This window comes from Procambarus clarkii, chromosome 56, assembly GCF_040958095.1.
Source record: "Procambarus clarkii isolate CNS0578487 chromosome 56, FALCON_Pclarkii_2.0, whole genome shotgun sequence".
NCBI lineage: Eukaryota > Metazoa > Arthropoda > Malacostraca > Decapoda > Cambaridae > Procambarus > Procambarus clarkii.
The window spans coordinates 14794883-14821969 of NC_091205.1; the positions used below are offsets into that span (position 1 = coordinate 14794883).

At 42.8% G+C, this 27087-nt stretch overlaps 1 protein-coding gene across 2 annotated transcripts in view; it reads right to left on the minus strand.

Moving 5' to 3' along the window:
- The window catches only part of LOC123770693 (uncharacterized), a 50212-nt gene that overhangs the window by 15467 nt on the left and 7658 nt on the right, over positions 1 to 27087 (minus strand). For both annotated transcript variants that reach the window (XM_069305738.1, XM_069305737.1), the window contains exons 2-4: positions 26483 to 26596; positions 18234 to 18721; positions 12788 to 12998 (exon numbers count right to left, since the gene is read on the minus strand). In XM_069305738.1, coding sequence (XP_069161839.1) covers positions 12788 to 12998; positions 18234 to 18721; positions 26483 to 26596 — 813 coding nt within the window. The remainder of the gene's footprint in view (positions 1 to 12787; positions 12999 to 18233; positions 18722 to 26482; positions 26597 to 27087) is intronic.

Sequence of the window (27087 nt, forward strand, 5' to 3'; positions counted from 1 at the left end):
CTCTTACAAATTGCGTCGCTTTCCGCTGGAATGCGCCACTCAGGCTAAAAATCGACGTAATTCAAAATGAAATCGGCTCACGAAAGTGACGTACTGTCCCGTTTTCTGTTTCTGGTCCTCTGGCTTAAGCTGTTAGGTTAGGAGAGGAAACTTTCGATTAACGGTTTTCATGACGGTTTGAAATCTTAGAACGTCCCGCCCTTCTAACCTACCAGAGGACCCTTAACTGTTTTGGAGGAAAAAAATTAATTTAATTGGAAAATAAATTTCAATTTTGAATTACGTAGATATTTGGCCGTAGCGCATACGAGCGAAAAGCGACGTAATTTGTAAGAGGACGGGACTGTTAATATCAAATTGAGCAAAAGGGGCTGGGAATTAACTGCAGCTGGGGGCCCTGACAGCAACTAGTAGTGCTGGTAATAGTTCTGGCAGCAGCTGATGGTCGTGGATTTGCCGGTAAAGGTGGTAACAACCTCTGGACGCTTGTAGCCCACCGTACGCACAAAAAAGTAAGGGTAAGGGTTCGACAAACTCCTTAATTGTCAGTTTCACCGCATGGGTAAGGTTCATGGTTTAAATTTAAGGTTCAGCTTATGGGGTTTAGGATGCGCACTTGAAGATTACTTGAACACGAAACCACGAGCGTCAGAACAAGCTCAGAAAATTTTGATTCTCTCTTTAGCAGCCCGTCCTCATAAACAAAGGCAAAAGTCCATTCCATGCACCAGCCAACCCCCCCCCCCCCTGTTTATGAATGAAAAACGGTTTACGCACGACTCACAACTGATGACGTTCGAACACTTCCGGAACAACTGCTTTACTGACGACTTTTGTTCGAACCTCAACGCAGTAAATGCTTCACCCACGTACTACAAATAATCGCTAACAGAACCTAAACACCTAACCTAACCAATGCATAAATATGCACAATATGCTAATATATAATATTAATTTATATTTGCGAAAATTCCAGTTTTGAATGAACAGCATGTTAAAATTGACGAATGCGTCTTTGGGGTCGACCGGTGGATGGAATGGACTTGGTTCGAGGATAGGTTGCTCTTTAGAGCATAAAATAATCCTTAAATTTCCCCTAGCCATGTGAAATTTGCCTTTTCTCCTCGTTACGTTCTTCGAGGAAATTTTTTTTTTATTCATATGAGTCTTCATTATTACAGAAATTTGTCTAGATGCAGATTCCAGTCTTAAGCGCTTCCGACCCTCTGGTAGGAAGCGCTTGTGTCTCCAATTATGGTCATTGCTGTCTCCTCATCCTGTCTCAGCGATGTAATGTGTACAGAATAGTCTAGCGTTTTATTTATATATATCAGGTACCTGCAAGAATATGTAATTTGTAGACCTACAGTAGACGTCCGGTTTTAGGCTTCTGTCAACAAGGACTTTCTATTCGGTGGTACCCATGTACGATTTAGCAAATGGGACACGACGAGGAGAACCTCAAAGCGATGTTGTTTGAACATCTAGTTAGGTTAATATAATTGCAAGTTAGGCTAATGTAATTGTTAGTTAGGCTAATATAATTGCTAGTTAGGCTAATGTAATTGTTAGTTAGGCTAATATCATTGCTAGTTAGGATAATATAATTGCTAGTTAGGCTAATATAATTGCCGGTCAGGTTATTGTAATTGCCAGTCAGGTTAATATAATTACCAGTCAGACTAATACAATTGCCAGAATCATCAACCATCTACTGATGGTTGATGTAGATGGTTGAGGTTGAGGTTAAACAAGTAGATAACTATCTACTTGTTTAAACATGCACCAATCAGGGCTCACTTTGGACATAGGAAGATTCACATGTTAATGCATTTGGGGGACAAAGGTCATGAGCCCAACTGTACTTCAAATGATCGAGACATTTATATTACTATATTTTTTGGAGGCTATAGATTCGGCAAATTTCTTCAAAACGTCAGATGTAACACAAACAAGGAGCAACGGTTTAAATTTCAACAAGCCACAGTGTTGGATTCAGAACAGATGCTTTTTCACCCACAGGATTATGAACCTGTGGAACCGCCTACCTGCTGAAGCCGTAACTGCCAAAAGTCTGTTAAATTTTGAAGTACAACTGGAAAAGATCATCAAGGCAAATGGTGGGGGACATTCGACAAGCCGCCGGCTTCCTGTCCTCGTCGAGACCACTAGGGTTAGTGGCACTCAGGTAAATTACGAACAGAATTTAATCATGTATATTCCATGATTAGAATTTACATTTGCATGAGTCGAACATTTTTATTAGTCTGACTTCAGCATATTGACCTAACTCATGCATTTATATAAGACTATGTTAGATTTTCAAATGATAACCTGACCACTACTTATAGTAGCCTGACTGAGTCGTCCTAAACAGAAATAAATCTGACTTGAGAAACGTGGCGAGTGGGGTACTACAAGGGCCCATTTTGGGCCGACCCTTGTCATATACCTCAATGACAGATGAGAATATTACAAACCGCATCATCAATTTTACAAAAGACACTAAGATTTATGATAAAAATCTTAAAAAAAATTTTTATTCTAAGTGGGAAGTGAAAATGATACTGAGATCTTACAAAGAGACCTAAGTGAACTTCAAAAATGGTCAGAAGGCTGGCAAGTGCTTTTTAATGTCGATAAATGCAAGACCTTCCATGTGGGGCATAACAATCCACGTCACAACTACCAAATTAACACCATTACCTTGCAGCAGATTGACGAAGAAAAGGACCTTGGAGTCAGAATCAATCATTCACTGAAAGTTGCACAACAAGTGGGAGCAGCAGTAAAAAAAAACTAACCATAACCCTAGAAATAATTAAGCGTACCTATAAGGAAAAGAAGATAGTCATTCAACTGTATAAATCTCAGGTGCGCCCCCACCTGGATTATTGCATCCAGGCATGGAGATGTCATCTTCAGACAGCCATAGCTGCTCTGGAGAAGGTGCAACACCGGGCAACAAAATTCATTCCAAGCTAAGTCAACTCTCATATAAGGAATGGTTGAGGGCCGTCATGGTCGAGGGTCGAATGGTCGAGGGTCGTCAACCAGGAGGCCTGGTCGACGACCGGGCCGCGGGGACGCTAAGCCCCGGAAGCACCTCAAGGTAACCTCAAGGTAGGGCCACAGGGCTAACAACGTTACAAACCAGGCATGACAGTTCGGAGATCATTTAATTTTGTAAAATACTGAACAATTTGGAGGATGTTGATCCCAACAATTTCTTCAAAAGGTCAGATGTAACACGAACAAGGAACTACGATTTCAAGCTCAACAAGCCACAATATAGGAATGAGAAGAGGAGATGCTGTTTCACCCATAGGATTATAAAACCACGGAACCGCCTTCCCGCCGTAGCCGTAAATGCGAACAGTTAAATTTTCAAATTCATCTGCAAAAGATCATCAGGGCAAATGTGGCGACTTTTGACAAGCCGCCTGCTTCCTGTCCTCGTCGAGGCCACTAATATTAGTGGCCCTCAGGTAAATTCAGGATTCTGGCAATTGTATTAGTCTGACTGGTAATTATATTAACCTGACTGGCAAGTACAATAACCTGACTGGCAATTATATTAGCCTAACTAGCAATTATATTAGCCTAACTAGCAATTATATCAGCCTAACTAGCAATTATATTAGCCTAACTAGCAATTATATCAGCCTAACTAGCAATTATATTAGCCTAACTAGCAATTATATCAGCCTAACTAGTAATTATATTAGCTTGGCTGGCAGTTGCAATAACCTGATTGGCAATTGTATCAACCTAACTTTGCCAAAGCACATTAGCCTGATTGCCAATTATATTAGCTAATTTTTAAAACAAACTTTTACATTTATATTAGTATGACTCCAGAGTTCCTATTATTCCATGGAGCATTTCATTAAAGTTAGTTAGCATAGGGCCTAATTACCTTTTGTATTTGTCAGTTTAGATTTTCCAGAAAATGACTTTTTTAATGTTATTATTAGTTACGTCTACTTTTAAGTTATAGTATAGTAATTTCTATTGTGAATGCATAAGCTTAAATTTAACCATTGTTTAATTAATATGCATGATTGTAAGCCCGTGCTACCAAGTATGGAAGTAGGCTACAATGGTGTGATTGGTTGTTTAATTTCTTGTTGACTTGATGGATTTGAAAAATGTGTAGTTACTATTTGTTTAAGACCGTCATTGGTTTATAATATAGATATAATTGCACTATTATATTACCTCGGAGAGCAATTCATTAAATATTAGCAGTTAATAATCACTCAATGATCACTATAACATCAATTTCTCGTCGAGCTCTGAAGCTGCACAGACTGATCAATGGAGCCGCGAACACTTAGAACAATGTTGATTTGACCCAGATACTTTAATACACCAATGTTTTGTCTCAAGAAAGAAACTTAATTATCGTTTTAAATCCTTTGCCATAGACATACTGTTTTTAAAATTATCTAATGTTGTGTTTCATAAGAAATCCTGGATGTAACTCCACAATGTATACTTGATAGTAATTTCCATTCTCGTTCTCCACCTGGCCTTGTTGAATGTTGGGAATGTCATCCAACTGTTGTTATCCATTACAGGTGTATTTCAGGATTACTTCACTGATGTTGTTTGACGAAGACTTTCAGGTCCAGTGATCTATTTTATAATCTGTTTGGCATTGCTTTAATTGTTAATTGATTCCTCTTGAGTTTTTCCACTGCCTTGGTTATGCTTATAATTTAGTTCAATTTAGCACAGCCTTAAGGAATCTAAGCAAGGATGTTTCAGTACACTGTACTACATATACTGCTTGTGTCAAATTTGTAAAAGAGAAACCATTTATTCCCTTGACCATTATATTATAGAATGTTCCATTTTGACTAACTATCGCCCCCTGAGTTGAGATATGTTGAACTATGTAAATATTTTCAGAATACTGGAACACCTGATGATATACTGGACTTGTACCCAAGATTGACAATGTAATGCATCAGTTATGTAATATATGTAATGTAACTATAACTTGATCTTGTAAAAGCACCTTAATAACAAACACACTAATTTCTATAGCAGCAGTCTTACCCCGTCAAAGCTGCGTCCCAACATGTGTGTGTTCATGGTACTTGCCCTTGCACACCTACTGAAGCCCTCACATCAGAGTGACAGCCTCGCCCTGTATAACTCATTTTCATATTGATGCTTTTCTTACATTACATGCAAGATGTGAGTGAAATGGTCCTAAATTTTTCACTAGGTTTAGGAATTGCTTATATGAGACATTGTGTCTAATTTTGCTTAATATAAATCAAGCAAAGGGTGGCTAGGGACATTATTCAATTGCCTTAAGGTGATTTAATTTATACCATCCTCACCAGGGGGAGTTCGTTTCCCTATTGGATAGATTGGAGTAATAAAAATGTATTTTTTTTTATATTTCTTTATTAAATATAAATATCAATGTACAAACAATTTATATGGCTAATATAGCATGTCCTCATTTGTTTTATTTTTTCTCCACAACCTAATAAAAGTAATTAAAAAATACTGGATTAAGATTAGCGGTGGTGTCCAACTTCTGCTATGGTCTCTGCAGCGATCTCCTATTACTATTAAAAGGCATGTATGTTGCCAACACCATACGTCTGCGTGAATGAGCAAACCACATCAGTAGAAGTTGATGGGAATATCTACATAGAATACCTCCCCCCCCCCCCCCCATGGTGGTTTAAACTGTCAAACACCGGGAATTCTAAATTCCAATCGACATCGGATCCCTTTAAGCCAGTAATATATGCTTCGTGTTACTGTAAATCTTATCAAATGTGTATTTTATGAATTGATAAATAAAATCTAACGATAAAATAGATATTTGAAGATAAAACCAATTAATTTTAATTTGTACAAGTATTCTTACAATTTTAAATATTTCTTGTATTCAAGTACTGCATGTTTAAAAATATATAAAGGAGCAAAATGAGTGATAGACGGTTGGAACAAATTAAATGAGAAGGTAGGAGATGCGAAGCCCATCGGTAGATTCAAAGCGATATATGACAGATTACTGGGAAGATGATGGGACTACGAGCGCAGCTCATCCTGTAACTACACTTAGGTAATTACACACACACACACACACACATACACACACACACACACACACACACACACACACACACACACACACACACACACACACACACACACACACACACACACTGGATTTACACAGCCTACGTGAGACCCGTCTTAGAGTATGCCGCGCCATCATAGAGCCCCCACCTGAAGAAACACATAAAGAAACTGGAGAAGGTTCAGAGGTATGCGACGAGGCTTGTCCCAGAGTTACGAGGGATGGGATATGAAGAGCGGCTGAAGGAACTGAACCTTACGACACTAGAGAAAAGAAGGGAGAGAGGAGATATGATAGGGACATATAAAATACTCAGGGGAATTGACAAAGTGGAAATAGATGAAATGTTCACACGTAATAATATCAGAACGAGGGGACATGGGTGGAAACTTGAAACTCAGATGAGTCACAGAGATGTTAGGAAGTTTTCTTTTAGCGTGAGAGTAGTGGAAAAATGAAATGCACTTGGGGAACAGGTTGTGGAAGCAAATACTATTCATACTTTTAAAACTAGGTATGATAGGGAAATGGGACAGGAGTCATTGCTGTAAACAACCGATAGCTGGAAAGGCGGGATCCAAGAGTCAATGCTCGATCCTGCAAGCACATATAGGTGAGTACACACACACACACACACACACACACACACACACACACACACACACACACACACACACACACACACACACACACACACACACACACACACACAGTATCGCCAGATGGAGTCAGTCCAATACGTCAACCAGCCATCTCACTAGGAGTCAGCCACCACCCAGCCTGCCTCACAGACCAGCCGACAGCCTGCCTCTCAGACCAGCCGACAGCCTGCCTCTCAAACCAGCCGACAGCCTGCCAGACCAGCTGACAGCCTGCCTCTCAGACCAGACGACAGCCTGCATCACAGACCTGCCGACAGCCTGCCTCACAGACCAGCCGACAGCCTGCCTCACAGACCAGACGACAGCCTGCCTCTCAGACCAGACGACAGCCTGCATCACAGACCTGCCGACAGCCTGCCTCACAGACCAGCCGACAGCCTGCCTCACAGACCAGACGACAGCCTGCCTCTCAGACCAGACGACAGCCTGCCTCACAAACCAGCCGACAGCCTGCCTTACAGACCAGCCGACAGCCTGCCTTACAGACCAGCCGACAGCCTGCCTCACAGACCAGCCGACAGCCTGCCTCACAGACCAGCCGACAGCCTGCCTCACAGACCAGACGACAGCCTGCCTCACAGACCAGCCGACAGCCTGCCTCACAGACCAGACGACAGCCTGCCTCACAGACCAGCCGACAGCCTGCCTCACAGACCAGACGACAGCCTGCCTCACAGACCAGCCGACAGCCTGCCTCACAGACCAGCCGACAGCCTGCCTCACAGACCAGACAACAGCCTGCCTCACAGACCAGACGACAGCCTGCCTCACAGACCAGCCGACAGCCTGCCTCACAGACCAGACGACAGCCTGCCTCACAGACCAGCCGACAGCCTGCCTCACAGACCAGCCGACAGCCTGCCTCACAGACCAGACAACAGCCTGCATTTATAGACTTAATCTGAAATTACAATAAAATGTATTACCTTACTGATCTATGGTAGGCGTTTATAATAATAATTCATTGTCGAGGGACAGGAAGCCAGAGTGTATACATACACGTTTTTTACTTTTATCGAGGTCCCCCCCCCTCCACTCCCCCCAAGGCCGACTTACAGAACCCGTCCAGGATGCAACCCCACAACCCGCTGACTTAGCTCTTGAGTACCTACTTACTGCTAGGTGAACAGGTGCATTAGGTGAAACGAAATGTGCCCAACATTTCTGTCCCGCCCGGGATTCGAACCCAGAATTGTGAGTCGAGAACGAACCCAACGGTACTACCGGGACCCATATAATAATATATGATATATTATATATTAGTATATTATATATTAGCATATTATGTTAGTATATTATTATATTAGTATATTATGTTGACCAGACCACACACTAGAAGATGAAGGGACGACGACGTTTCGGTCCGTCCTGGACCATTCTCAAGTCGATAGTATATTATATATTAGTATAATATAAGTATAATAATAATATCTGGGAAGGTTTGAACACACCACCAATCTTAATCCAGTATTCTTGGCTTACTTTTATTAGGCTGTGTAGAAAAAAATAGGACATGGTATATTAGCCATACGAGTCGTTTGTACATAGATTTTATGTTTTATTTAATAAAGAAAAATTTACATTTTTATTACTCCAATCTATCCAATACGGAAACAAACTCCCCTGGTGAGTGTGGTATAAATTAATTCACCTTAAGGCAATTGAATGATGTCCCTAGCCACCCTTTGCTTGATCTCTATTAAATGATGGTTTCACAAGGTATCTTGCCAAAAAATGGAAACAATGTCTCATATAAGCAATTCCTAAACCAAGTGAAAAATTTAGGACCATTTCACTCACATCTTGCATATAATGTAAGAAAAGCATCAATATGAAAATGAGTTATTACTACAAGATCAAGTTATAGTTACATTACATATATTACATAACTGATGCATTACATTGTCAGTCTTGGGTACAAGTCCAGAATATCATCAGGTGTTCCAGTATTCTGAAAATATTTACATAGTTCAACATATCTCAACTCAGGGGGCGATAGTCAGTCAGAATGGAACATTCTATAATATAATGGTCAAGGGAATAAATGGTTTCTCTTTCACAAATTTGACACAAGCAGTATATGTAGTACAGTGTACTGAAACATCCTTGCTTAGATTCCTTAAGGCTGTGCTAAATTGAACTAAATTATAAGCATAACCAAGGCAGTGGAAAAACGCAAGAGGAATCAATTAACAATTAAAGCAATGCCAAACAAATTATAAAATAGATCACTGGATCTGAAAGTCTTCGTCAAACAACATCAGTGAAGTAATCCTGAAATACACCTGTAATGGATAACAACAGTTGGATGACATTCCCAACATTCAACAAGGCCAGGTGGAGAACGACAATGCAAATTACTATCAAGTATACATTGTGGAGTTACATCCAGGATTTCTTATGAAACACAATATTAGATAATTTTAAAAACAGTATGTCTATAGCAAAGGATTAAAAACGATAATTAAGTTTCTTTCTTGAGACAAAACATTGGTGTATTAAAATATCTGGGTCAAATCAACATTGTTCTAAGTGTTCGCGGCTCCATTGATCAGTCTGTGCAGCTTCAGAGCTCGACGAGAAATTGATCTTATAGTGACCATTGAGTGATTATTAACTGCTAATATTTAATGAATTGCTCTCTGAAACAATACAATATGGTAATTATATCTATATTATAAACCAATGACGGTCTTAAACAAATAGTAACTACACATTTGTTAAACCCATCAAAACAACAAGAAATTAAACAACCAATCACGCCAGTGTAGCCTACTTCTATACATAGTGGTACGGGCTTATAATCATGCATATTAATTAAGCGATGGTTTCATTTTAGCTTATGCATTCAAAATAAAAATGTCTATACTGTAACCTAAAATTAGACATACCTATTAATACAATTTAAACAAATCAGACACAGGCATTTCTGAACAGCTGACAAATACTTTCAGTAAATAAGCCTAAGTTAACTAATTTGAATGAAATACTCCATGGAATAATATACGCTCTGGAGTGATACTTCTATAAATGCAAAGTGCTGCTTTAAAAAAATTAGCTAATATATTTGCCAGTCAGGCTAATGTGTTTGCCAGTCAGGTTGATACAATTGCCAGTCAAGTTGTTTCAACTGCCAGCCAAGCTAATATGATAACAATTAAATCCAATAACATCATATTCTGTTAACACGTGTTAACAGAAACTGTCAAAGAACATGTGTTAATAGAAGCTGTCAAAGAACAGTGTTAATAGAAGTTGACAAAGAACATGTGTTAATAGAAGTTATCAAAGAACATGTGTTAACAGAAGCTGTCAAAGAACACGTGTTTACAAAAGCTACCAAACAATACATGTTAACAGAAGCTGCCAAACAACACGTGTTAACAGAAACTTTCAAAGAACACCTGTTAACAGAAACTATCAAAGGACACATGTTAATAAAAGCTGTCAAACAACACGTGTTAACAGCAGTTGTCAATCAACACGTGTTAATACAGAATGCCAAACAACTGGCATTAATAATGTGCCAAGTGACACATATTCAAGTAGGGAGTTGCAGCAGTACCACTGACAGCTTCCTTGTCTGGTGTTCCAGAAGTGGTCTCCTCGTCACTAAAAGTGTTCAAGGTGATGGGCGTGGGCGTGGGCGGAGCTTCTGCAAGTGACAAGGCAGGAGGAGACGTGAGGCTGCGAGGTGGAACAAGGTCGAGGTACTACAAGCTGCTGGATCAAGTCTTCATGGTTGCCTTGAGGATAGCCTGCAGCTGTAAGGACTCGCTGCTAAGGGAAAGGGGGGTAGACATAGCCTAAGCTACTCAATCCCTTTGAGATGTATTTTATTGTCTCAATAAACGTACTTGAATTCGCTGCTACATTTTTTCGGCATTTTCTTCCACACAAAATTGGGAGAAAATTGTTATTCCATTTAATTGTTATTCCAGCAAGGCGTGCAGGGAGGAGTAATCTAGTTTTGTATTAACCTAGTTTTGTAGTTTTGTATTAACTTAAATTTTGTATTAGCTGATCCTGATATATTCCCCAGTCAGACAAATTATACTCACGCATGTCAGCATCCTGATCATACACAATATGAAGCCTAAACCCGCGTTTGCTCTGATCCTGGTATACCATTTTTCTTTGTTCGAAACCAAAATTTCTGAAATGACGAGCAATGATATTCAGATTTTGGGTGGCGTAGCGTGTGAAGAGGGAAGGAGGCGTGGAGAGGCGGGGAGAGTGGCGGGGAGGGCCTCCCCACACACTCGGGGGAAACACTTAGGCAATATTGACAATCCTGGTGAATGAAGCTACTTGCTGAGAATATCTTAATGGTGGGGTGGAAGACGGAGGGAGAGAGGCTTCTCCTAGGGACCTGCAAGTGAGGCAGATGAAGAAGCTGGAGGGAAGGACGGAAATGAGATAGTGAGAAAGTGACAGAGATAAAAAACTGACCATTTAAAATTGTGGGGTTAGCACGATGACACAAAAATACAACCTAACAAGAAATAGATCGAAACAGTGAATTCAGTAGAGTTACGGTTGATCGACTTTTGTACCATCGTGGTACAAAAGCATTGAAATTGTTGTATACCTCTACAGAAATTACAACCTCTATTTGAGACTTTGCGTTATAAACATCGCAGAGGGCTAATAACTGGGCATTCGGTGATGTAGTGTGGGAGATCATTCCGCAGTTCCTGCTCACAGAGTTTGCACCTGGAGTGCTCAGGATTGGGAGATTTCAGACCAGTTGGCATGAGGTACCTGGAGCTTTGCAACTACTTTATTCACTCTCGTATTCTTGAAGATATCCTCACAGTGTACCCAAAATTTGCCAGTGCCGGCTACTAAACATATGGCCCTGTATGACTAACCATCCTGCGAGATGGGGACTTTTATTATCACTACTACTTTATTCACTCTTGTGTTCATGATATCTTCATAACGAACCCAGAGTCTGTCAGTACAGACTACTTATCACATGTTGACCAGACCACACACTATAAGGTGAAGGGACGACGACGTTTCGGTCCGTCCTGGACCATTCTCAAGTCGATTGTGAGTCGATCGAGTCGATTCTCAAGCCGATCCATTCTCACAATTGACTTGAGAATGGTCCAGGACGGACCGAAACGTCGTCGTCCCTTCACCTTCTAGTGTGTGGTCTGGTCAACATACTTTAGCCACGTTATTGTGACTCTTCGCCTGCATACTTATCACATGCCTCTGTATGACTAACCATCCTGTGTGATGGGGATTTTTTAGCATCACGTAGCTAGCTTTTTGACACACTGTACTCCCTCTTCATATAGTCTAGGGCAGCTGCACAAATGCAGATGTACCTCATGTATTAATAAAAAAAAATCGCAGAGAGCGAGGCTATTGATGCTAATTTTTCTTAAAGTGTGGTAGTAGGGCCATCTCCGACTGACCTACGACACTTCCACACCTTGGACAGACAGTCATTATCTTTTAAAGACATGTAGATGTCATTCAATATTATCGAAAGGGTTTGCATTGATCTCATTCTGTTATATTCAATAACTCAGAAGATTTTCCTGATAGTTAATCACTAATATTTGATCAAAGTCAAATACCCAGTGGGATCTTTCATGCCTATCATTCTATCAACACCTTCCCCGTCAATCATCTCAACGTCAACCCCCGTCCCTGTCAACCTGCTCCATCAAACCCTTCCTCACTGACGCCTTACGTTCAAAGTTTCCTCACTGACGCCTTACGTTCAAAGTTTCCTCACTGACGCCATACGTTCAAAGTTTCCTCACTGACGCCATACGTTCAAAGTTTCCTCACTGACGCCTTACGTTCAAAGTTTCCTCACTGACGCCATACGTTCAAAGTTTCCTCACTGACGCCATACGTTCAAAGTTTCCTCACTGACGCCATACGTTCAAAGTTTCCTCACTGACGCCATACGTTCAAAGTTTCCTCAGCCACGCCATAAGTTCAGCCCCCTCCTATCCCGCACCACAGAGACAGATAGACTCACCCACAACCTTCAAGTTGACGACGAAGCTCAGCACGGGCTTGGTGGAGACCTGACACTCGTAGTGGCCCGCGTCCGCTGGGGTCACGCCTTTGATAAGCAGCACCCACTCCAAGTTGGGCTCGTTGAACACCACAGAGATGCGCTGGTCCGAACTGTACTTGTACTTGTCCACCGTCAGGATGTGCAGGTCATCCTGTCTGATCCACGACACCTGTGGGAGAGCCACTGCACTCAGTCTCTGTAGGAGAGTCAAAGGTATTGGTCTAGCCACAGTGTTTCTGTGATCAAGGAAGCATTTGCCAGAGCCCCCGCGCCTGTGGGAGAGTGAGAGAGATGACATTTTCACCCCACTTGTGGGACAGTAAGACGTAATTTCTCACCACACCTGTGGGAGAGAAGGATGTAGTTCTCACCACACCTGTGGGAGAGATGGATGTAGTTCTCACCACACCTGTGGGAGAGATGGATGTAGTTCTCACCACACCTGTGGGAGAGAAGGATGTAGTTCTCACCACACCTGTGGGAGAGAAGGATGTAGTTCTCACCACACCTGTGGGAAAGAAGGATGTAGTTCTCACCACACCTGTGAGAGAGTGAAAGATATAACTTCTTTCACATCTGAGGAAGAGTGAGAGGCATAATTTCTTCTCCCACGTGTTAGAGATTGAAACATTTAATTTCTACCACACCTGTGGAAAGCGAGAAATTTTCTTTACAACGCACCTGTAAGAGAGAGAGATATATATATGTCGTTTACACCACAGCTGTGGGAGAGTGAGAGCGTTATCATCTAATCCAACACATCTAAGAGAAATAAACCACAATCTATGAACTTAAAACATTCTTGCATTTTGATTGTGCATTTTAGGTTCAGATAATTGTATGGAGCACAAGGGATCAAAGACTCCTAGTGAACTCCGTCATTTAGCAATAAAACATGATGCATCTGAAAGAACAGGTGTGGGAGATGAAGCTGCGTGAAACAGGTGTGGAGGATGATGAAGAGTGCGTGAGACAGGTGTGAGGGGAAGATGCTGAGTGCGTGAGGCAGATATGGAAGATAGTGAAGAGTGCGCGAGACAGGTATGGAAGATAATGAAGAGTGTGGGGAGATGATGCTGGCTGATCAGGCAGGTGTGGAGGATGATGCATGTGTGTGCATCAGGCAGGTGTGGGGGGGAAAGTGAGACAGATGCGAGAGATTACGGTGGGTGCCTGAGACATACAGTGGTCACGACCCTCGCTCACCAGCATCCCAAGTCTTCCCGCGTGGCACTAAGCATCATATCACTTCTTGGCGAGGCCCCACACACCACACCTGGACATCTCAAGACGGTAGCGGAGGCACTACACCGCTGGGGACAGCAGCTCCTCTACCCCCCAACACACACTAACCTCTCACGCTGCCCTAGTATAAAAATAAAATGGGTAGCCCTTCCTGCAGATCAAAACGTGCTTATAATACAATTTTTAAGTCATATAAACTAAAGCAAATCTGGAAAAAAATTAAACTATTGTCTGAAGGTGCCTAATAACTTAGACTAGACGGTAGAGCGACGGTATCCCTTCATGCAGGTCGGCGTTCAATCCCTGACCGTCTACAAGTGGTTGGGTACCATTCCTTCCCCCCGTCCTATCCCGAAGCGTTATCCTGACCCCTTCCCAGTGCTATATAGTCGTAATGGCTTTGGCGCTTTCTCCTGATAGATTTATTCCGTTCCGTACTGGCTGGAGGTGACCTAGGAACGTTCCGAAATATTTTAATAAATAGTAGACTACAAGTTTCATCGAATTGATATACGGAAGCCATTTTAAAATAAAGGAAAAATATAACGAAAGTTGAGCAAAAGACCCGTCACGAAGACGATGAGTCACAATAACGTGGCTGAAAAATCGACTTGAGAATGGTCCAGGACGGACCGAAACGTCGTCGTCCAAGGGAGACATCTCCCGTCACGCAGGGTACAGTCGCACCTCCACAGATCTCCAGTATCAGCTCTTGATATTGGTAATGGCTCAAAAGGGCCACCACATACGGGCTATTCATGCCCGTGCCACCTTTTGGGTGGCTTAATCTTCATCTTCGTCGTCGTCCCTTCACTTTCTAGTGTGGTCTGGCCAACACCGGTCATGAAGTCTGGTATGTTCCAATAACTTGTCAAATGATAATAAGAACATAAGAACAAAGGCAACTGCAGAAGGCCTATTGGCCCATACGAGGCAGCTCCTATTTATAACCACCCAATCCCACTCATATACTTGTCCAACCCGCGCTTGAAACAATCGAGGGACCCCACCTCCAGCACGTTACGCGGTAATTGGTTCCACAAATCAACAACCCTGTTACTGAACCAGTATTTACCCATAGCATAATCTTATGCTTTAGCAATAGTATCATTTAATTCTGAGGCAGCCGACGGTGTTAAGGCTTGTGTCATTGTCCACCTTGCCTTTAGCAAAGCCCCCGATGCAGGGCCACATGAAAGACTGATTAAAATGATAGAGGCTGGCGGTATTGGGAGTGCTACATCAAGGTAGATTAGGCTACGGCCACGCCAAAGGAAACAAAGAGCCAGTACAAATGGAGTCAAGTCAGAGTGGGGGGAAACTGTTGTAAGTGGAACGTAGCCACATCCTAACGTAATCACAACGTTCTTTACGTTGTAACAACGTAAAGGGGAAGAGAAGGGAAGAGAGCGAAGAGAAGAGTGGGTAGAGGAGAGAGGAGAAAGAAGATGGGAGAGGGGACGATGGACAGGGCTGAAGGAAGGGTAAGAGGGGGGGGGGGACAGAGTTATTATAATAAAATATAGAAAAAATCTCAGTGTTTTCAATGCATCGTTTACAATTCCTTTCAATTACATAAGAACATTATCATCTATACACACATCAATACACTATATGAACTCGGGTGCATGGGGGGAATTGTGTAAAACCCTGGTTTGTGTCTCCGAGAGACTGCAGGATCCCTGTGAGGCCAGTTGAACTCCCAGTTGCAATTCTTTTAACCATGTCGTAGCACAGTCGGTTAAGGCGCTTCTGGGATCCTCTCAGACGTAGGTTCGAACCCTCATTACGGCCCTTGTGGATTTGTTCATGATCATCTATAAAATTATATTGTGTTCAATTCCACGTCCACTTGAGCAAACCTGCTCCCCCAAAAATACTCATTTACTCCAACACACTCAAGCAATGTAGCTTCAAGTCAACACCCTTGACTTCCGGAGACAACTGATAAAATAATAGGTACAGCTGAAGAAACCACAAATGAATAAATTACAAAAAAAAACTTACAGGGAGTGTAGGCGATGAGTCACAATAATGTGGCTAAAGTATGTTGACCAGACCACACACTAGAAGGTGAAGGGACGACGACGTTTCGGTCCGTCCTGGACCATTCTCAAGTCGATTGTCTTGAGAATGGTCCAGGACGGACCGAAACGTCGTCGTCCCTTCACCTTCTAGTGTGTGGTCTGGTCAACTTACAGGGAGTGAATAACCTCTATATCACATTGCATTTTATCCAACCGGGGAGGCGGTCGGCCGAGCGGACAGCACACTGTACTTGTGATCCTGTGGTCCCGGGTTCGATCCCGGGCGCCGGCGAGAAACAATAGGCAGAGTTTATTTCACCCTATACCCCTGTTACCTAGCAGTAAAATAGGTACCTGGGTGTTAGTCAGCTGTCACGGGCTGCTTCCTGGGGGTGGAGGCCTGGTCGAGGACCGGGCCGCGGGGAGACTAAAGCCCCGAAATCATCTCAAGATAACCTCAAGATAACCCTTACGGCGTCGCAGCGCGGTGGCTCTCCTTAATGCCATCCACAGGTGGGAGTCTGACATTCCCCGCTATCGCTATACATTTTATCGCTTACATTTATCACTATTCTTGAGGTTATCTTGAGATGATTTCGGGGCTTTAGTGTCCCCGCGGCCCGGTCCTCGACCAGGCCTCCACCAGGAAGCAGCCCGTGACAGCTGACTAACACCCAGGTACCTATTTTACTGCTAGGTAACAGGGGCATAGGGTAAAAGAAACTCTGCCCATTGTTTCTCGCCGGCGCCCGGGATCGAACACGGGACCACAGGATCACAAGTCCAGTAAGCTGTCCGCTCGGCCGACCGGCTCCCAGGCGCTATAGAGGCTTTCTCACCTCTATAGCTATAAACCCCGTATTCCAAGCCATACAGCAGCTTTACTAACCTCTCTAGTGAAACTCTCACTGATGCTCAGATTGATGAAGATTAAGCCACCCAAAAGGTGGCACGGACATGAATAACCCGTAAGTGGTGGCCCTTTTGAACCATTACCAGTATCAATAGATGATACTGGAGATCTCTGGAGATGCGACTGCACCCTGCGTGACGGGAGATGTCTCCCGTGCTGATGCTCAGGTTGAATTTTTGAATCTTGGTATAAACTTGGTATAAAAGCTACGAAAGAGGCTGAATTAGCAATTCCTTATGAGGACTTGTACAAATTGCTACAGAAAGGTAAGACTGATATTAATCCGGAACAGGATTAATTCAGGAACGGCTGCAAATCCGAAATGACAAAAAAGTGACACCACTACAGACAGGATCTCCTGTCATCTCAGTTAACCCAAGCAGGCAAGAACTTCCATAATAACAATAATATAATAGTGAGGAAGGTAGGTAAGTAGGTTACATACGTCATACAGCAGAGTCTATTTTAAACAAAGAGCTATCCAACAAAACATTCGAAATTTAAGGTTTTACCAAAAAAAGTTTACCAGAAGTTTACCAGAAACTCAACCGAGAACCTTATAAACAACGCGTGAACTCTCTCACAGCTGCTATAAACGTTGAAACTGGAAGCCTAGAATTCGAAAGAGTAAGAGGTGATTTTGACCCCGGTTAATTCAACGGTAACGTGAAGTATAAGTTACTTCAGTGGTAACATGGCTGGGAAGACATCGTCAGGTGTGGAGTGTCACTGGGTGTGTACATCTGCTACATAATTCGCAGGTGTCCTACGGCCAGCTCAGCGAGGACAGAAACTTCGCGAAGATCAACAAATTAATAACCGTAAGCCTTTAAACTCTTATATTCCCTTGTCTACTTTGCAACACTCAAAGAGACAGAACCACATAACATCTCCGTACATTCAGACCACATTCTCCCTTCAATCTAGCGACGAATTCATCGACGTTCTTAGATGGTAGATGTACTTACATAGACTGGAAAATACCCACAAGAAAATTAGCAATTGCATTAATGTTGTTGTGTTAAATTCGATGTGCCTTAAGGTACCAGCTGCTAAAACATTTGCTTTCAAAATCGTGTTGCCTCTGTCATGACCACGCATGAAGGAACAAGACGGAGCAGATGTGGACAGCAGAGGTGATTTATCATGATAGAGGTGGCACCAGAATCACTGTGAAAGACAAACTCAGGCATTACAAGAGTATTTAGGCGACACCTACCGACTTATCGTTGGCATTGAAGACCCTGCAGGAGAGTATAGCCGTCTTGCCGGACTGTATTGTTATGTTCCTGGGTAAGGTACGGTCAAAGCTGGGTCCTGGAGGAGGCCCAAGGGTAGAGTCATCCTGGGGCTCGTCCAGGAAGGTGTAGTGACCGCGGGGCGCCGCTTGGGTGTGGCTGCCTCTCACAGCGATCACCCGGCGACCTCCGCCCTCCTCCTCCACCCCAAACACATACCCTCCGTCATCACCTTCCTGCGAACTCGACCGTCGCTGCTTCATGGGGGAGTCGATGCTATGGTGATGATGATGGTGATGATGATGTGATGTGGTGGTGACGTGTGGCGGTGGTGGTGATGCTTGTTGCTGCAAGTGGTGGTGATACTGGTAGCGTTCGTGTGGGTTCTGGCGGTGATGGTGATGGGTGTAGTGGTGGTTGGGCACCGCCAAGGACGGCCTGGCATCGGGCACCTTTGGGAAGTAGCGTCCTGTTGGGAGACAAAAGTTTCACGGTCATCATTGAGATCTGATCTGGGACTTGTTGCGGAAAGAAATATCATGATAGGACTGACTAGACGCGTCCTGTTGGTAGACTAATATCTATAGTATTATAAAACTCAGGACAGGTAAGGTGATTATCAGGAGAAAGCATCAAGTTATAGCGACCATACAGCACTTGGAAGGGATATAAGAAGAGGGACTTAGGATAGGACGAAGAAAAGGAATGATGCCCGAGGCCTGACGGCTGAGTGGACAGCACTCTGGGTTCGTTGTCCTAAGGGTCCGGGTTCGATCCCCGGTGGAGGCGGAAACAAATGGGCAGAGTTTCTTTCATCCTGATGCTCCTGTTCACCTAGCTGTAAATAGGTACCTGGGAGTTAGACAGCTGGTACGGGCTGCTTCCTGGGGATATATGTGAGTGAAAATTAGGATTTTAAGGACGTGTCCGAACCCTATGCATGCTAGTGGATGTACAAGAATGTAAGAACTCTTGTATATATTAATAAATAAAAATAAAAAATAAAAACTTAGGTGGTCGGGGATTGAACGCCGACCTGTAAGCCAGACCTGTAAGGGAAGTAGTAGTAGTTAGAAACAGTTGATTGACATTTGAGAGGCGGGCCGAAAGAGCAGAGCTCAACCCCCGCAAGCACAATTAGGTGAGTACACACACACACACACACTGTGTGGTGACGTCTGAGTATACTCAACACTGTATAATGCGTCTGAGTATACTCAACACTGTATAGTGCGTCTGAGTATACTCAACACTGTATAGTGCGTCCGAGTATACCCAACACTGTATAGTGCGTCTGAGTATACCCAACGCAGCACGACAAGTCTGTGTATGAAAGAGTAACATTTTAATTTCAGGGAGAACAAAACTTCAAATGTCCAAACCTGGTAAAATCAAAAAGTTTGCATTACCATAAAATAAAACAAAAAATTAATGTGTATATTGCTTTGTGATTGATGGAAAGGCTTTGTTATAGTTTAAAAAGCGCCCCCCCCCCGCTGTCATCCTCACTCCCAGAACCACTGACATGGAAAAATCATTTGATAGAAAACGGACGTATATTCCATTTTCGATGTGTGGTGTCAACAGTGCCAAGTATCGACCCAGTTGGTGGTGAATTAGTCGCCAGTGAGGTTTTTTATGGGTCTCAGTTTGTAAACATAATTCATTATACTGGATCTATGCTAAATTTGCTAGATGATATGAAAGAATGCCAGACGATAATTATATATATATATATGTATATATATATATATATATATATATATATATATATATATATATATATATATATATATATATATATATGTCGTACCTAGTAGCCAGAACTCACTTCTATGCCTACTATGCAAGGTCAGATTTGCCTAATAAGCCAAGTTTTCATGAATTAATGTTTTTTCGACTACCTAACCTACCTAACCTAACCTAACCTAACTTTTTCTGCTACCTAACCTAACCTAACTTATAAAGATAGGTTAGGTTAGGTTAGGTAGGGTTGGTTAGGTTCGGTCATATATCTACGTTAATATTAACTCCAATAAAAAAATATTGACCTCATACATAATGAAATGGGTAGCTTTATCATTTCTTAAGAAAAACACTAGAGAAAATATATTAATTCAGGAAAACTTGGCTTATTAGGCAAATCAGGCCTTGCATAGTAGGCTGATAAGTGCATTCTGGCTACTAGGTACGACATATATATATATATATATATGTATATATATATATATATATGTATATATATATATATACATATATATATATATATATATATATATATATATATATATATGTATATATATATATATATATGTATATACATATATATATATATATATATATGTATATATATATATATACATATATATATATATATATATATATATATATATATATATATATATATATATATATATATATATATATATATCATGAACATAATGAACATATTTAGTGAACATAACCGAGCCAATATAGCTGTGGCCAGGAAAATGATAGGATGGATTATGAGAAAGTTCAAATCCAGAGACACTACAGCAATGCTACTTCTATTTAAATCACAGGTGCATTCCCGTGTTGAGTATTGCTCGGTATTCACTTTCACTTTCAGAGCAGGAGAGATCTCTGAATTAGAGGGAATACAGAGAACATATACAGCACGCATAGACATGATACAACATCTAAATAACTGGGACCGTCTCAAAGCTCTTAAAATGTACTCTCTGGAAAGGAGACGAGAAAGGTATCAAATAATATATACATGAAAGATACTTGAAGGCCAGGTCCCAAATTTGCACAGTAGAATAACAACATACTGGAGCGAAAGGTACGGAAGGAATTGCAGAATAGAACCAGTGAATAGTAGAGGTGCCATAGGCACAATCCGAGCAGTCTGAACATCAGAGGTCCACAGATGTTCAACACCCTCCCAGCAAGCATTAGAAATATTGCCGGAAAGAAGATGGATGTATTCAAGAGGCACTTGGACAAGAAGTTCTTGCAAGAAGTGCCAGATCAACCAGGCTGTAGTGAATATGTGGATCTGCGGGCCGCTTCATAGCCTATTGGACTAAGTTATCTCAAGCCTGGCCTCAGGCCGGGCTCGGGGAGTAGTAGGACTCCCAAAACCATCTCCAGGTATGACCCGCAAGGATAATACGTAGTGAGAGACAGCTTTCAAACGAAAAATATAAGCTGTATCTTTTGAATATAAATATTGCTCCCAACCTGACGCCTGAGAAGTAATGTCTTCAGAATACTGGCAGGCATCAAGGAACCTTGACAAGGAAGCCTCCAGGACACAGTACACAGCTTCGGAAGATCCATTCTGGAGCTTGCAGCTAGGTGCTGGAATCTTTTCTCCAGAAATGTTAACAATAAAATTATAATAAAAGCTAAGAGATGTGTGACAAGGCTCGCTCCAGAACTGACACTGAAAACATCAGTGACCGGTTGGGGGGACCTAGGCAAACACACATCGAAACTACGACGTTGGTACAACGTTCGAAGAAGTTTTAACACCTCCTAACCAGTTATAACAACCAATATAGCAAGTTGTAACAACGTTCAAATACGTCATAAACACGTTAAGCCAAGATGTAACAACTTTATTACAAGTTGTAACAAGCAGAAAATAGACAGTTTCGGTTTGTGTTTCCAGGGGATATATATAGCAGCCTCACTATGATGGAAGAATGAAGGCATATGGGATATGTGGTAAGTATCACATTGGAGTATATGTAAATATGTCTGTGGTGCTTTTTTCAAATTCATCATTACATGTGAGTAATATAATTGAACTTACAGCACCTATCATAGATAAATATCATAACTTGTAAGCTACACTGGATGTCTCCGCCTCCTGTTGTTGTTGTTAAAGATTCGCTCCTTGGAACAAAAAGTTCCAAGTAGCACGGGCTATGGTGAGCCCGTGAATCTCCGCCTCCATTATTATGTCTCAAGACACCTGTGTATAACGTCTGTTGATGTTTATGTCACACATCGTGAGAAGGTGAACTCTCCAGCCCAAACTCGTGTCTGAAGAAGTGTTTCCAACTACTTATAATGTATTACTTCCTTACTTATGATCCGATGAGTAACGAAGTTCTGGTTTGGTGTCAATAATAGTCCTGTCTGCTCCAGATTCAAGATATCATAGTTATAGTAACGTAATAGTAACGCCTTAAGGGACCTACCTCCCTTAAGGCCGGCATATATTTAAGTGCCCAGTGAAGCCAGTTCTGCCGCCGGGACCAAATCACTGGTTACTAAAAAGGCGTAATTGGAAGAAATCATGAGAGGGGATTTAAACCAAGCTTAAACCAATGGGGCAAGACATGTTTTTGTCAGTGTGTACAGTGTGTTCACTAGTGTGAGTGTCGCTAGCACTTGAGGGACAGGTGCTGGGTAGTGCCAGACAGGGTCACACCTGGGGACAAGAGGAGACGTCCTCTGAGAAAATGTTGAGGCAGTGTCGAGTGTGGAGAAAGAAGAGTATAACATTTCAGTTGGCCAGTGGATTGTTGCCTCTGAAATCTTTCCTACTGAGTCTTTCAGATAGCTTAGTGGAAGAGCTTCCACCTTACACCGTGGGGTCGGCGGTTCGAGTATCCTAGTGCCTAAGTGAATAAAATGTTTATTTCCATGATAGGGTGATTGGCAGTATATAAGGCAAGCTTTCTCGAGTGAGATGTTTGATGAACTTTGTCCATTACCGTGAGGTTTGTGACACTGTGTTGTGAAGTCACTGTGAGGGGAGAGTGAGGCGTCTGAGAGGGGTAGACTGGGGGTGATCTACGGGGTGTTGGGGCATCCTGGTGTGAGGTTGTAGGCTAGGCCTCCCGCGCCTACTGAAACCCGTGTCGGCCAGCAGGTGTGAGTCATTACCAATGGTGTGCAAGCCAGGAGAGAATGCCTGCCACAGCTGGCCTCACATTCATTCAATACACCTACACATCCATCCACTATATCATCTACGAGTGCCACAGACGGATACATTTTGGTGTACGTTGGAGCCGGGATGGATGAGCAGAGTATAAGTCTCTGAAATGGATCCTAGCAGTATCATCTGAGCTTAGAAACTCAGTATTGTATAATCTGATGATTGGTGAGCTGAAGTGATCAGCCAGTCTTGAGGACTGTATAACAGTCGCTGGTTCGTGCCAGTGTCACCTCGTCTCCTAAATTAACACTATTCACATCCGGCACTCACTCTGGAATAAAGAAGTGTGCAGGAAAATCAGGTAGTCTCACGCCCAGGCCATTCTCGGAGACGCGTCTGCCCTGTTCACGTAACACGTGCGTTGATGTACATAGAGACCACGTACAGTCGAAGTAGAAGATCAGCATGACAGCCATGTGGCCGACGCTCGAAGTCCAGCCGTTGAGACCTTCTGGGAGCTGAGTGTAAATGAGGCTGTGTGAGTGTGTGAGGATGGTATTACTGTGAAGTACAAAGTCATGGGATTTATTGTCTGTTTTTTGCGCTGTCAGTTTTTTCACCTTATTGATCATTCGCAATAGTTTGAGTTTAAAGACAGAGCGACTGTGATCAAGTGAGTATCTGTGTGGTATGACGGTTGTTCCACCCTCAGAGTGTATGTTTCACAATCAACACATTTAGTGTATGTGTGTATGCTGTGTTTACCGCCAGCTTGCCGGGTCGTTATTGTCGCTAATTGTGCACGTCATTAATTATCCCTGATACCTGGAAGGAACTCGCACGTGTCTTTTACGATCGACTAGTGTTTGTGACACTTTTGTGAGAGGCATGTTTGTGACTGGTTGTCTAAAGAAAGTGTTAAGATAGGATTACCCACGAGGAACCCCGCGAGCAGTCAAGGAGGCGTCCTAGTCTCCCTGGCGGATACATTTGTCGATATTTCCTTTGACGACAACAATCGCAAAGTTACGAAACCTTCATGTGTATTATAGTACGTAAGTTTTGGAAATAAATGTTGATGTTGTTAAACAATGTTTACATAAAACCCTTTTTGAATACTGCCAAACTAAATAACGAAGTCGCCTCATCAGACCCGGTTCCTACTATATTATGCCCCTTCTCAAACAAATAATTGATAGGGAGAACCCCCATTGTGGGATCCTTTAGACTCCTACGACAACTGCATGAAGACTTCTACTCAAACTAGAAAAGCAGGTTGGCGTATGTGGAAGAGTCGTAAGGTGGATCAGAGTGTCTCTCAGGAAGGAAGCAAAGGGTTACAGTGAGGGCAGAGACATCAGAGTGAAGCGAGGTTACGAGTGGGGTACCACAAGGGTCGGTTCCAGGGCCTATACTGTTTCTAATATATGTCAGTGACCTGGCAGTGGAAATTGACTCCTTCATATCAATTTTCCAGATGATGCAAAACTAATGAGAAGAATCAGGTCAATGATAGACTGTGATGAATTGCAAGTTGATTTGGACACACCCCAGATGTGGTCTGAAAAATAGTTGCTAGAATTTAACCCAGCCAAATGCAAAGTTATGAGTATTGGAAAAAGAGTGCGCAGACCAGTACAGTAGTATAGGATGAAGGGAAGGCAAATTCCTCAATCATAAAAGGAGAAAGAACTGGGAGTTGTCATAACCCAATTTTGATGCCAGAAGCCCACGTTAGCAGAATAACAGCAGCAGCATATGGCATACTGGCCAACATCCGCGTATCCTTCAGAAACTCGGACAAAGGGGGTTTTCCGGGACCTATATACAGCAAAGGTAAGGCTTGAATATGCATTCCCAGCATGGAACCCTTAACTGAAAATGGACAAGGAGAACCTAGAAAATGTCCAATGATATGCAACTAGACTCGTTCTGGAGCCAAGGAGATTGAGCTATAGAATAAAAACAGAGAACTGGACCTTACAAGGCTCGAGGAAAGGAGAGAGAGATGGGGACATGACAGCAACATACAAGATTCTAAAGGAAATTGACAAGGCCGATTTTATCACTAGCCCTGACCCCTTACAGGAACATTCCATTAGAATTGAGCCTTAATGCAAAACATCAGCAGCATTAAAAGATTCAGTGCAACTTGCCCGAAACGCTGTGCGCACTAGTGGCTTTAGGCATTGTATGTTCTAGCTCTATCTATAAGTCCAACATTATGTTTGTAACTCATCTTCTATGTATGTACTTTTACCTGAATAAACATTTTGATTTTGATTTTTGATCTGAACTAACTTTTAGACGAGTTCTACAAGAGCATTATTTCTGACCATTACAGTAACACTCCGTCATTAGTACTGACCTTCCCTAAGAACACAACACCAGCATTACAACTCAACATTACAGGAGCACCAACAACAGTAGGGAACACACACACACGAAGAGGTTACCTTGAGGTTACCTTGAGGTGTATCTTGAGGTGTAGCTTGAGGTGTACATTGAGGTTACCTTGAAGTTACCTTGATGTTACCTTGAGGTGTACCTTGAAGTTACCTTGAGGTTACCTTGAAGTGTACCTTGAAGTTACCTTGAGGTTACCTTGAGGTGTACCTTGAAGTTACCTTGAGGTTACCTTGAAGTGTACCTTGAAGTTACCTTGAAGTTACCTTGAGGTTACCTTGAGGTGTACCTTGAAGTTACCTTGAGGTGTACCGTGAAGTTACCTTGAGGTTACCTTGAAGTGTACCTTGAAGTTACCTTGAGGTGTACCTTGAAGTTACCTTGAGGTTACCTTGAGGTTGCCTTGAAGTTACCTTAAAGTTACCTTGAAGTTACCTTGATGTTGCCTTGAAGTTACCTTGAGGTTACCTTAAAGTTACCTTGAGGTTACCTTGAGGTATACCTTGAGGTGTACCTTGCGGTTACCTTGAGGTGTACCTTGTTACCTTGCGGTTACTTTGAGGTGTACCTTGTTACCTTGCGGTTACCTTGAGGTGTACCTTGTTACCTTGAGGTTACCTTGAAGTTACCTTGAGGTTACCTTGAGGTTACCTTGAGATGTACCGTGAGGTTACCTTGAGGTGTTTTCGGGGCTTAGCGTCCCCGCGGCCCGGTCGTCGACCAGGCCTCCTACACAAGCCTCCTCCAGAGACAAACAGTACTGTTAGAGCAGCAGCTACGTGCACACCCCGCTCCTGTGCCAGGTAAGTTACGGGGTCACCATAGCCCGTGCTACTTGGAACTTGCTCCGAGTAGCGAATCTTAAACAACAACAACAACAGACGTAGAAGCAAACTCCATTCATAATTTCAAAAGTACATTTAACAAGCTACGTGCACTCACCTGGCATCTTGACGTCGGCGTCGTAGTCCGGGGTCTCCGGACATCCCAGCTCTGGTAGACAGTCCTCAGACGCCGGGTCGTGGGAGAGGTAGCGAGCCTTGCCTTCCACCACACCTGTAGGGAAACACACACACCTGGTAGTGACACACCTCTTCTGCTAACACACCTGTTGGTGGCAGCTTTGCCCTATACTACGTCTGTTAGTGGCAGCATTATCCTCCACCACAGCTGCTTGTGGCAGCATTGCCCTCCACAACACCTGCTTGTGACAGCCTTGCCCTCCACCACACCTGCTTGTGGCAGCCTTGCCCTCTACCACACCTGGTAGTGACAGCCTTGCCCTCCACCATACCTGGTAGTGGCAGCCTTGCCCTCCACCACACCTGGTAGTGGCAGCCTTGCCCTCCACTACACCTGGTAGTGACAGCCTTGCCCTCCACTACACCTGGTAGTGACAGCCTTGCCCTCCACTACACCTGGTAGTGACAGCCTTGCCCTCCACCACACCTGGTACTGGCAGCCTTGCCCTCCACCACACTGGTAGTGACAGCCTTGCCTTCCACCACGAAAGGGAAGTAGGAGATAAAACAGAGCAAAGTGAATAT